This window comes from Odocoileus virginianus, chromosome 12, assembly GCF_023699985.2.
Source record: "Odocoileus virginianus isolate 20LAN1187 ecotype Illinois chromosome 12, Ovbor_1.2, whole genome shotgun sequence".
Lineage (NCBI taxonomy): Eukaryota > Metazoa > Chordata > Mammalia > Artiodactyla > Cervidae > Odocoileus > Odocoileus virginianus.
Window position 1 is genome coordinate 67153255 of NC_069685.1, and position 11963 is coordinate 67165217.

At 57.2% G+C, this 11963-nt stretch overlaps 1 protein-coding gene across 1 annotated transcript in view; it reads left to right on the top strand.

The window, feature by feature from the left end:
• The window catches only part of MAPK1 (mitogen-activated protein kinase 1), a 56195-nt gene extending 44232 nt beyond the window's left edge, over positions 1–11963 (top strand). Inside the window, exons 5-9 of the mRNA XM_070475708.1 lie at positions 1263–1377; positions 1636–1767; positions 6443–6552; positions 7587–7712; positions 9013–11963. Coding sequence (XP_070331809.1) covers positions 1263–1377; positions 1636–1767; positions 6443–6552; positions 7587–7703 — 474 coding nt within the window. The 3' untranslated portion in view covers positions 7704–7712; positions 9013–11963. The remainder of the gene's footprint in view (positions 1–1262; positions 1378–1635; positions 1768–6442; positions 6553–7586; positions 7713–9012) is intronic.

Here is an 11963-nt window from a genome sequence, read left to right on the forward strand (position 1 = left end):
CTGCCCCCTGGACGTGAAACCACGGCCTGGTGGCTCTTGCTGACACCCATGCCCATGTGAGATTCTGGAACGCCCAGCGTCGGGAGAACAGGGTTCACTCTTGCCTCATTTCACATGTGGCATCCCTGAAGAGCCTCCCACGCGTGTGGGAGAACGAATGACAAGGGGACGTGGACGCCATGTCGTGTGAGAGGAGGGCAGCCTCACAGGGCGCCGGGCACCGTCCCGCCGCCCGCGTCCGCGCGTGCTGCCTCATTCTTGCCCCCCGTGTGAGCCTCTGCGTGAGTCACTCGGGGAGGAGCTGTCACTAACTGTTTCAGTGTGTGCGTCCTTAGCAGTGGTTCACGTGCTGCCTGGGGACAGTTGGTCTCCACCTAATCGTGGTTATAGTTGCTGTTAATTATAGTAATAATATCGGTAACCAGCATGTTAATAACTCCTAGGATATTTTAGGGAGATGCCCCTAAACCTCCAATTCTTATTGGAAAGAATTATTTTGAAATTCAGCCTACTTTATCAGAGGTATAGATCTGATCAGTAAGTCTTTGATTTTCAAAAACACTTTGCCGTGTTTCCATACCCTTTAATATGTGACTGGATTTTTCCCTGTGGCTGTTCTCCACATCTCCTCTCTGACTCACCGCCGCACGTGCGTCCTCCGTAGAGCTCTGCTCGCACGGGGCACCGCGGTGTCGCCGGTGGATGGCAGCTCTTCCATGTCTTCTCACCAAACTCCTTCAAAAGAAAACTATGCGTGAAAGATGAATGAAAAAGAAGATGAGAAATAGGAATTAGTCAAATAGGATGGAGCTAGCACACCTTTTGGGGGGGGGCAGAAATCATGGGTTGTTATTTTGTTTTTAATGATTTTCAGAATGAAGAAAGATATTCTAGAAATGGAGCAATGCCCCTTTTGAGTGTCTTCCAAGTTTCCAGAATGAGTGATTGGTCCACAGATGTCTGAGAGTAGTTAGTGGCTGTTCACTGCTTTCTCATTTTCCCAGCTTCAGCTTACAGGCATTCTGATTCTTTCTCACAAATCATTTGATGAAAGGAATGAGGTCTACTACAGAATTTCTTTCTTAACAAGTGAATCTGTTCTGAAGAGAGGAGTGAAATCAAGCAGTCTTGGCGTTCTGGTGTCTCACAAGAAAGCCGCTGTGCTTGTGCGTCAGCACTGTCTCCACTCACCTCTGAACTGCAGAGCAGGCGGCGCGCGTCGTCCCGGGGCGGCAGGGTCACTCTCCCCTCTCCCGCTGCAGGGCTACACCAAGTCCATCGACATCTGGTCCGTGGGCTGCATCCTAGCCGAGATGCTCTCCAACAGGCCCATCTTCCCCGGGAAGCATTACCTCGACCAGCTGAACCACATTCTGGGTAAGGTCCTCAGTGTCTGGGGCCCACGCTCACGTCAGAGCCCTTCATGAGGTGGAATGGAGACAAGTTCCTGCAGCTCTTGGACCTGTCATAGGCATGAGCTGTTTCTATTCGTCCTTGATTGAAAACTTGGTAAGAAAGTCCAGCATTGGGAGGTGGTGAGAAAGACGGTGAGCGCCAGGGCCCATCCCCCGCTGCTGGCGCGCGTTTGGTGTACCTCAGGCTTGACGACTAACTGCAGATTACTTTATCTGACAGGTATTCTTGGATCCCCATCGCAGGAAGACCTGAATTGTATAATAAATTTAAAAGCTAGAAACTATCTGCTCTCTCTTCCACACAAAAATAAGGTGCCGTGGAACAGGCTGTTCCCGAACGCTGACTCCAAAGGTAAGTGTGCTCTCGCCTGTCGTCGTGAGCGCTCTGGGCCCTGGCTGCGGCTGCTGGGTCGCTAACACGGCCTGGTGGGCGCTCGGTCTTCACTGCTCCCCCCTCTTACGCAGGCGCCACAGCCGTGGGCTGAGGGGTCTGGAGGTGATGTCTAGCTTTCCACATGTTGGTTTCTTTGGAACTTCTTAACTTGGATTAAGTTTATGTCTTCAGAATCATCTTGTCATTGGATAATTTTTAAAGTCAGGTTTATCAGAGAATGATTTCAGTTGTGCAAGCCTTTGAATTTTAACAAACGTATGAAGTCCTGTAACTTCACCCTAGTTGGGATGCAGAGCATTTCCATTGTTCCCCAAAGCTGCACCGTGCCCGTTTGTGGTCAGTCGCCCCCTCGCCCAGGCCTGACAGCCGGGGGCTGCTGAGCCCACGGGCTAGACAGGTCTGCTGGCCCTCGTCCTGCAGCGGGCCAGACGGGCGTTCCATGCCCGCGGTGTCCCGAAAGCACCAGTGCAGGGGCTGCACTGTCTGAGAGCGGGCGTCGCTGCCGCAGCCTGCTGGTCAGAGCGCGTCCCACGGTCATCCCTGCTCCCCGCGCTGGGCGAGGCTGCAGAGGGTGGGGCCGCCTCACCTGCCGGCAGCTCGCCGCTGCTCTCCTGCTGCAGCATGCGCAGACCACCGTGTCGCCTGGGAAACATGCGGGCATCCGTCCTGAGGCCCTGGACGTGCAGCAGCGGTGGGACAGAGTAAGAGCCCGCTTGCAGGCACCTAATCGTCTGGGTTTGTCTCGTTAACAGTGGTTCACAGGGAAGGAAATGTGAAGTCTCTTAAATACAGGAAACCAGCCTTGATGTCATTTATTATGCGAGGTGTGGGCCTTGAAAGACCATCACAGTCTGGTGACCTCTGTGGTCACGGCCATGGGAGGGGCGTCCTCTCCCACAGCAGTGGACGCTCTGAACTGAAGGCAGGTCGGCAGCTGTGCCACGTTTCTTGTTCCAGCAATTCTGGATACTGAACTTGTGGGTTCAGCCAACCAAATGGGAAAGTGGCATTTTAATTTGTTTTTCTTTAATTAAGAGTGAGGTTGAACGTCTTTTCACATGTTTGTTGGAAATTTCTGGCTGCTGAGTGCCTTGAGCCAGTAGTAGTGTAGATTTTCCTTCAGAGGAACCTCACTCGGGATTCTCTCCAAAGTGACTGTGGTGAAGGGGAAGAGCTGATTCTTCAGCAGATGGCACAGGGCTAGTCGAATAGCTATCTGAAGGAAAATCAGATTAAATCACTATTCACACATCAGAGTGAATTGTAAAACAATTGATGATCAAATACTTTTCTGAAAATCATACTGTTAAAAATGAACAGTATTTAGAGTGCTCAATATTTTTCTGATCTCTGCATGCGGGAAAAATATCTTCCTGAGCTTTAAAGACAAATGCACCAAGAAGACAAACGTAAGTGAAAGGAGGTAGGTTTGCTCACAGAAGAGCGTGGAGTAGATCAGATCCGGCGCGGGCAGTGTGTGCGTTGCTCTGGGCCACACAGCACCTCCAGCATCCCCGTGCTGGCAGCCGCGCGCTCACGCTCGGCCCTGTGCTCCGGGGCTGGCGCCGGGGGCAGGCTGGGCGCCCAGGCCTGCGGCCTGGGGCAGTCACTGACCTCACCGTTGCGCGCTTTCCTTACCTCAGAATGGGGCAGGTTTCACGCACCTCGTAGGAGAGTTGGGAATACAGCCCCTAAACGTTTCTACAGAGTTTTCGTAGCGAGGGGAAACACCAATGAGCAGTGTGCACTGAGGAAGCAGCACGGCATCTGTCACACACACTGTGGTCCCAGCTGTGCGAAGACGCAGAGGAAGGCTCTGCAGACGTGTCAGAGAGGAGCAGAGTGGCGGGCCGCGGGCGCGGGGAGTCCTCCCGGCCTGGAGGGCCGGCTCTGAGGTCTTCTCTGCCCTTCACGGGAGCCCCCTGACTGGCCTCAGCCCAGAGGGCCTCACCAGCCCGGGACCAGACTCCGGGCACGGCCGCTGTGACCAAGTCTGGGCTTGCGATGCAGCAGTGCCTTCCCCCCCGCCTCTCCTCTTGGCCAGCCTCATTTCTGATGGTGACATGGTCGCCTCCTGCGAGCTCGCTCCTGTGTCCCTGCGCCTGGCCGGCACTGCGGCCAAGCCTCTGTCCCTGCTTCCCCAGGCAAGAGCTGCCCACGGGATCTTCGTTCCCCAGCCAGGAGTCAAACTCACGTTCCTGTACTGGAAGCTCAAAGTCTTCACCACCAGGGAAGTCCCCTGTTTTTTGAAATTAAAAAAAAACGCAGTTCTTATGAGAAATCTGTCTCCATTTGTCAGATAACCTGCTGTTTGAAAAGCACGCAGACTTTCTCACTGCCCCTGCAGACACATGAGCACGTGCACTCTCAGTGGGACGTTAAGCAGGGTCCTGTCCACCCAGAGTCTCCTGTGCATGGGTGCTGAGCTGACTCCGGAGTCAGCCGAGGTCCTGGAGGAGGCCAGGGGTGAAGACTGGGACTCGGGGGGGTGGACAGGAGTCCTCCCTGGGCAGCACCGGGGAGCAGGGCCTCGGAGCCTGCAGAGGAGAGGGCTCGCTTCAGTCCTGGTGACCACCTCGGGTGGGGGCACTGGGCAGGGCTTTGAAGGAGAGCCGGAACGGACCCTGGGAGTGGGGGGCTAGGACACAGCAGGGAGGGTCGCCCTTGTAGGGGAGAGGGTCCCCTTTTCCCAGAAGGATGCGTGTGGGCCTGCTGGAGGGGTGTCCAGGGAGGCCGCCCTGGGGAGCCTGGTTTCCCGTAGGATGTGCTGATGTGCGTGCACCGGCCACGGGGAGGGCCTGACCCGCCCTCGTGAGCGGGAGGCGTCTCACTCGGAGCAGAGGAGGACTGGCCAGGGTCCCACAGTTCTTGGCTGTGTGCTCCTCAGCCCTGAGGCCCCCAGGGCCCGTGGGGTGACAGCCCTTGGTGACAGCACCTGGGCGTCTGCACGCTGCCCTGTGCTGCTGTCTGCTCGGGTGCGGGCTGAGCCCGGGGCGGGCACTCGCTCTGCCCCACGCGGTCCTCCGTACCCCCTGGCTCATGCCGTGTGCAACTCAGCAGTGAGGGTGTGCGGGGCATCCCTGCTGCGGGCCTGCCCAGGGCAGCGCTCCCTCGAGGCCCGGGGCTGTGCTGACAGCTTATGCTTGGGGTCTCAGGAGCAGGACTCTGAGCTCAGAGTCCGAGAAGCACGGTTGTGCTGGCACAGCCTACACAGGAGGCCTCCTCTGGCCCCACTCTGCACCTGGAGCTGAGGGTGGATGGGACAGGCGGCAGCCTTCTTCTGGTCAGAGTCCCACCTGGTGGGTGAGGAGGCTCAGAGTGAGCACCAGCCAGGCGAGCCGCCCTGGGGCCCGGCGGGGGAGTGACCCGTGGGGCAGATGGTGTGGCCACAGTGCTGCGCTCCCCCCAGAGTTAGGGGACAGCATGGGGTCCTGGCCTCCCCGGGAGAGGCAGGGCCTCGGCAGGATGCCATCCGGCCTCAGAGGGACGTCGGTCTTTGAGGGCCGGTGGCCTCTTCACCCAGGGACGCGTGTGCATGGGCAGCGTGGCTCGGTGCAGCTGCAGCGCCTGGAGTGCTGAGCGTGTGGCGGAGAGCCCGGCCTGCACCTGCCCGCGGCTCGCCTTCCCCGGCCTCCTGTTGCTGCACACGGCGCAGGTGGAGCAGGCTGGAGGCCAGGCCTTTCTCCAGTAGCAAAAAAAAGAAAAAAGCTCTTTTCCTTTGAAGTTGTTACCTAGTATTGAACTTGAAGGAATGCGAGGTCTGATTTAGGAATGCCCGTCGCCTGGGAGTGCATCCGTCTTAGCAGTAGCAGGAGGTGGAGGTTAAAGACGGTGCTGGGGAGCTCTGATTGCTGCAGACGAAGGTCGCCAAGTCCTGAGTCAGATGCCGGTGCTCTGGGGGAGGCCGGGGGGCAGGACCTGAGGGGGCGCTGGGGCCCAGCAGGTGTCCCGTGTTCCCCTGTTGCTAGTTGGAAAATGTATTGTTCATAGAAATTCATTATGTGGACTTTTAAAAGATCCTGCTATTTTTCACACTTCACTCTATGGACATGAAAAAAGTCCTTTGTTGTGTGGAGTTTCTCATCACATCCAGCATGGTTTACTGCGGGGATGGACTCCTCACTGAAGGTGGGTAGGGGTGGCGGGTTGCAGAGGCGACTCATGGGGGTAGAGCCCAGCGCCCCTGGGCACGCCGCCCACCTGATGTCTGCAGCAGGGAACGTGTTTCCAGGGGCCTGCGCTTTACACACACCTGTCAGCCAGAACCTCACGGAAGGAGGCTGACGCCGCACAGCAGGAAGTAGCCACCACAGAAGCGGCCTTGGAGCTGACCTCGGAGCAGTGATGCGCACAGCCTCGGCTTGCGGCCCTGCAGCGCGCGGCCGTGCTTTCGGACCAGGCCGCGTTCTGTGGGCAGACTTGGGCCTGAGTCCTGGCTCCGTGTGCAGATTGCGGAGCGCGCCGCCTTCCTGAGTCTGGTCTCCGCCGTCAGACGCTCAGGTGGCGCAGGCTCCCCTGAGCGCACGGCTCCCTCAGCTCCCCCGTCTGTGGCCCTTGGCTTACACAGGAAGAGCGAGGTGTTTGGTGACTGCTCCTTTGGGTTCTCACCTGTGCAAAACCTTTCTCTCGGTAGCTCTGGATTTACTGGACAAAATGTTGACGTTCAACCCTCACAAGAGGATCGAGGTGGAGCAGGCTCTGGCTCACCCGTACCTGGAGCAGTACTACGACCCGAGTGACGAGGTGAGAGTCGGGCTGCCTGCCTGCCTGCCTACCGGGGCTGCCACCGTGGGCCAGGGAGGGCGGGATGGCGCGCATGGATCCGTCAGCTCCCCCAGGAGCAGTGGAGGCTGCCTTCCTGTGGTAAGAGGGCAGCAGCGGAGAACGAGGGACCTGCGGCTCCCACTGCCCTGGGCGCCGGAGGGTCAGAAGGGCGGCGTGCCTAGGGCCCCGCACGGCGAGCCCTCCTGCAGGAGAGCCCCCGCGGGTCTCCTCCCTTCCTGCTTTGAGGGGGCCGGAGCCGAGTTTGGGGTGTGTTTCCTGCCCCTGGGGACCTGGCGTCAGGATGGCAGGGATGACGTCTGGGGTGCCTGGTGACGTCACTGAGCATGTGCAGAGAGTCTCTGACGCACATGCTGAGTCACGTCAGTCATGTCCAACTCTGTGGCTCCATGGACCGTAGCCTGTCAGGCTTTTCTGTCCATGGGATTCTCCTGGCAAGAATACTGGAGTGGGTTGCCATGTCCTTCTCCATTGACATACATAGACAGTGTTAACTTTCTGGTTATTTATATAGAGAGGGGATATTTTTTTTAAAAAGAAACTTACCAGAAAATACAAGAAACATCACTTTGTAGTCTTATTACACAGATATCATTATTGAATTTTTGGAGTATTTCCATCTCATTCTTAACATTTTTGTATCTAAATTTAGATAAAGCAGGGTTCATTCTGTTTAACGTAAATCTGGCCGTTTGCCACAGTTTCATCTTCCTTGAGGCTTTGTGTTTTACTGTGGTACTTCTTCATAGAAAGGTGCTACGTGTGTTTAACTAGACGCGCATGTTGGAGCATCGGGGCTTTGGCTGTGGACACACAGGGCAGCCAGCCGCAGCCCTCCCCGCCAGCGCCGTGCGGGGTCGCTGCCCGCTGATGGTCCAGGGCACGCCGGGCACACCTCACATCTCAGGGGCCGGTGCTGCCGGCGGGAGCCCAGAGCCTGGGCAGCGGCCTCCACCACTGCCTCCCTCATCTCAAAGTTCTGCTTTCTCTTCAAGCCCGTTGCCGAAGCACCCTTCAAGTTTGACATGGAATTGGACGACTTGCCCAAGGAAAAGCTCAAAGAGCTCATTTTTGAAGAGACTGCTCGATTCCAGCCGGGATACCGATCTTAACGTTGTCAGGTACCTGGAGCTTTAACCATATGATAAGTCCTGGAGAAGGAAACAGAGTGTTATTAACTATCATTAAAGAGGGATTTCACTGTGGAAGCTTCGCAGCCCGAGGCGCGGTGAACCATACAACAGTGTTGGTTGGTTGGTTGGTTGTTTTTTTTTTTTTTTTTAGTTGCAGCTCATAGGATCTTTAGTTGTGGCATGTGGGATCTAGTTCCCTGACAGGGATTGAACCTGGGCCCCTCGGCATTGGGAGCATGGAGTCTAAGCCACTGGGCCGTCAGGGAAGTCCCGGTTGGTTTTCTTAAAAGTGCTCAAAAAGAGGAAACACTGATCTCAGTTTTAGAGACTCTTTGGAACGGGAGAGAGTGGGGCTTGTATCAGAACTCTGGAAGTGAGTGTCGCAAAGAATTAGGACAAGGTTGAGGCCTCTGCTGGGACATGCTTGGGACAGGCCGGCTTGGACATCGGAGTGCCGGGCAGAGAGTTCTGCACGGCTTCTCCGTGTCCTGCTCCCAGTGAGACTGCAGGTCTGTGGGCAGGGGGCGTGGGTTTGACCTGGAGTATGATTTCCTCAAGTAGGACAGGACGTTAGAGGGGTGCTGGGGCCTCCCGGAGGCCTGGTGAGCCCTCGTGGCCGCCTCTCAGGGCTCGGGGTGGCAGGGGGCCCTTTGTGCCCTTCCCAGTCCAGCCTGCCAGCCTCGCGCCTCCGACCAGCCCGTGGCTGTGCTGGTCATGCTTGGGCAAAGAAAACTGGGGCATTTAAGGCAGCTCCAGCTGTGCCCGTGTAGTGGTTCTGGGCCGCCTGCCCGTCCAGAGCGTTTACAAGACGTGTGCGTCCCAGGGTGGAGTGCCGCTTGGTGAAAGGCACCCCGCCCGCACAGCGCAGCTGGAGACACCTGCGTGCCACAGCAGAGACCAGCGCAGCCACAAATAAACCAAAGGGAAAAATCAGAGGCCTCTGGGAGGCTTCCCCGTGAGCCACACCTCAGATGCAGGGGCGCCGCTTCGACCGCTGGTTGGGAAGCAGTTCCCGCCATGTGCTGTCCGTTGTGGCCAAAGAATGGCGTCCAGGAGCATGGCGCCAGCCCAGCGGTGGGGCAGGGTGCGAGCCTTCCCGCGTCCCGGGGAGGCCTCTGGGGGCGTCTGAGGGCAGGTGCCCTGGGGCGGGAGGCGAGCCCCCGCCTTGCGGGAAGGCGGCCTTTGCTGCAGGAGTGTTCTCTGCTTTCACGCTTTTCTGTCCTCCTGCCGCTGCAGTTTCCCCATGGCGCGTCCGTGGCTCACGGAGGTTCTGTCTGTCTCCCTGCAGGACACGGGCCCAAGGACGGCATGCAGACCCCACGGCTCTCCTGCAGCTCCTGGCCCGCCCGTCCCCAGCCCGTCTGCGTGTCCACCTGACTCCTCTGAGCCGTCGGAGGGGCGGCTTCTGTGCTTTCAAAGAACTCCCTCCGGCCAGAGCGCCGTCGGCGCCGTTCTGGCCCCGTGTCGTCGCCTCCGTGACCGCGGCTGTGCGTCCCTCAGGGCTCCCCGCCCACCTTGCTTCAGTCACTAGCCGCCTTCTGCTCTGAGAGATGCTGTGCCCCCCCCCGCGTCCCGCCCTGTCTCCCGCGGCCCCGTCTCCCGGGCGCTTTGCGGCAGTGACAGCCCCCTTTGCACTCCTGCCACCTCACATCCCGCTGATGCCTCACGGGCGTCAGGGGCAGAGCGCTGTCTCTTCTCCAAACAGAAGGAGGAGGCCTGCAGCTCACCTGCCCCGGCGGGGGCGCAGCACACACGCGGCCCTGCCCGCTCGCAGGAGTCCCGGCACAGAGGTGGCTCCCCGGGATCGGGTAAGGGGCGCAGGCCGCCGGGCGCCCGCCCGACACCTGAGGGCCGGTGGGGGGCAGCTGTTGTACACTTCCCTTCCTCCTGCAGCATGTCAGCATCTCAAGTTCATCCTCCACTTCCCGTGTGACCGTGTGCTAGAGCCTGGGGAGCCTGTGCCAGGGCCCGCTCACGCCTGGGGCGCCCGCGTGGAGCCCGCCCGCCCTCCCGGCCCCGCGTGCCGGCACCCCCGCGTGCCCGTGCTCAGAACTCTGCCTGTCATTGTTCCCTCGCATGACTGTCACAGCTTCTGTGCGGAGATGAGTCCGAGCGCCACAAGCCTGTGGTGGAAACGAACACTGTTGTTACCTCTGAGTTGTGTTCCACGGAAAATGCTGTCCAGCAGATCACTTAGGAAAAGGCACTCGGTTTTCAGCTTCTCATTTCTCAGCTGTCCTTTCTTTCTTGTTTGGTTTTTGACAGCAGTGGAGAATGGGTTATATAAAGACTGCCTGCTAATACGAACAGAAATGCACTTGTCATTCCTGAAAATAAACGGACGTCCTCTATCTCCGTGTTCACGTTAAGATTCAGTGTTGATTTCCTCTGGATCATGGGGTCCGAACCAACAGTCACGTGCAGGCTGTGCTTAGAGCAGCAAGCCCGCTGGTCCCCTCCCTGCTGGGCGCGGGCCGAGCACTCTGGTTTGTGTGAGGCGATGTAGACAGCACTGTGGAGGTTTTCCCTCCACCCAGCAGGGCGTCAGTTCTGACATGATCCTGTCCTCAGATCACAGGTCTGCAGTGTGCTGTCAGACTCTGAGGACGCAGCCCAGAGGTCGCAAGCTGGGTTCTCTGGTTCTTCCTGGAGGGTGGCTGTGTCCCAGTCAAGCGCCAGGAGGGCCTGGCATGCTGGACTCCCCCGCAGACCAGAACTGCATCTGAGTTGTGGCTCTGCCTCCGTGCGCAGAGCCGTCAAGTGAAGGCCCGCGGGGCCGTGAGAGACAGGGCTCCGGTGGCCCTGGGTTCATCTTAAAAAGGAGCTGCGGTCTCTTGCTTTGCTGCTCTGTGCTGACTACTAACATTCCAAAGTAGTGTTAGGAGGTTAATCTGCAGTTCGCTAACCAGACAGAAAGCCATAGCCTTGGTTACTAACCCCTACGGGCTGGAGGCTTCCCGCCCCTCACTGTCGGGTCCGGTGGGCAGGACACCACTAACCCTGTGTTGACATCCCTGCAGCCTTTTACTAGTCATGCCAAGCTTGGTTCAGCAGGTCAGGGAGTTGTCTACACAAGGAGCCTGTGAGGAGCTCTGGCTGTGGTGTGTGAGGCTCACCCGTCGGGTCTTCCTGCGCCTCTCGAAACGTGCGCGTGAGGTCACGTGAATTCACGCTGTGACTGCCCCCTGCCCCTCAGCTTGGGGCCGGTGGCTTTCTTGGTGTCTAAAATGTAAGCAAAAAATTCCTGTTGAAACATTCCAGTCCCTTCAGTGAGTATGAGACAGAACTCCTAACAGCAGCAGGGCAGGCCTGCGAGCGCGCGAGACGGCCGTGCGGGCCGCGGGTGAGGCGGAAGGCCCTTGCATCTGGTGGCACGTCCGCCTGACTCCTGCTGCGGCCGCGCGCGCAGGGCCCGGGGTCGGTCTGTCCCCGAGGCAGGTGGGGGCACAGCCTGCGACACGCGTGTGCCAGTCACGTGCAGACGGCGCAGAGGAGACTGACCGGTTGCTAACGTGTTAATACGGTTTTAAATTGGTAGCTTTTCTATGGTACGTGACGGTATGTTAACACACGTACATATGCACATGTGCTTTAGGCCCTTCCATCATACTTTTATATTTCTGAGTCAGTGTTTTGGACAATCCCAAGTTTTTAAGGGAAATATTTTTGTAAATGTAGTGGTTTTGGGAGTCTGAGCAGTCCTTCTGCTTATACATTTTAAAGCGTTCGTGCTTTAAAATTGTGCTGGTGTTGGAGATGTGACCCTCTTGGCGCAGATGAGAGGCGTGTCCAGCAGGGGGACCCAGGGCCTCCCGCATGGGCCCCGCTGGAGCGCGCCGCCCCTGCGCTTCCTGCGCGTGGAGCACTCGAGAAAGGTCCAAACCTGCTTCCTGCCTGCTCTGCACTGTGGGTGCCTTCCTGGTGTTGTACCCCAAGTTCTGCATAGATTACTTAGTACAATGGTAAGTTAAAAACAAATGTTAAAGGAAGATTTTATTAAGAATCTGAATGTTTATTCATTATATTGTTACAACTTAACATTTATTTGTGGTATTTGTGATTTGGTTAATCTGTATAAAACTTGTAAGTAGAAAGGTTTATATTTCATCTTAATTCTTTTGATGCTGTAAACGTACTTTCTAAAAGATGGATTATTTGAATGCTTACGGCACCTGACTTGTAAAAAAACAAAAAAACAAAAAAATTAGAATCATTAAATTGTGTCCATGTTACCAAAAA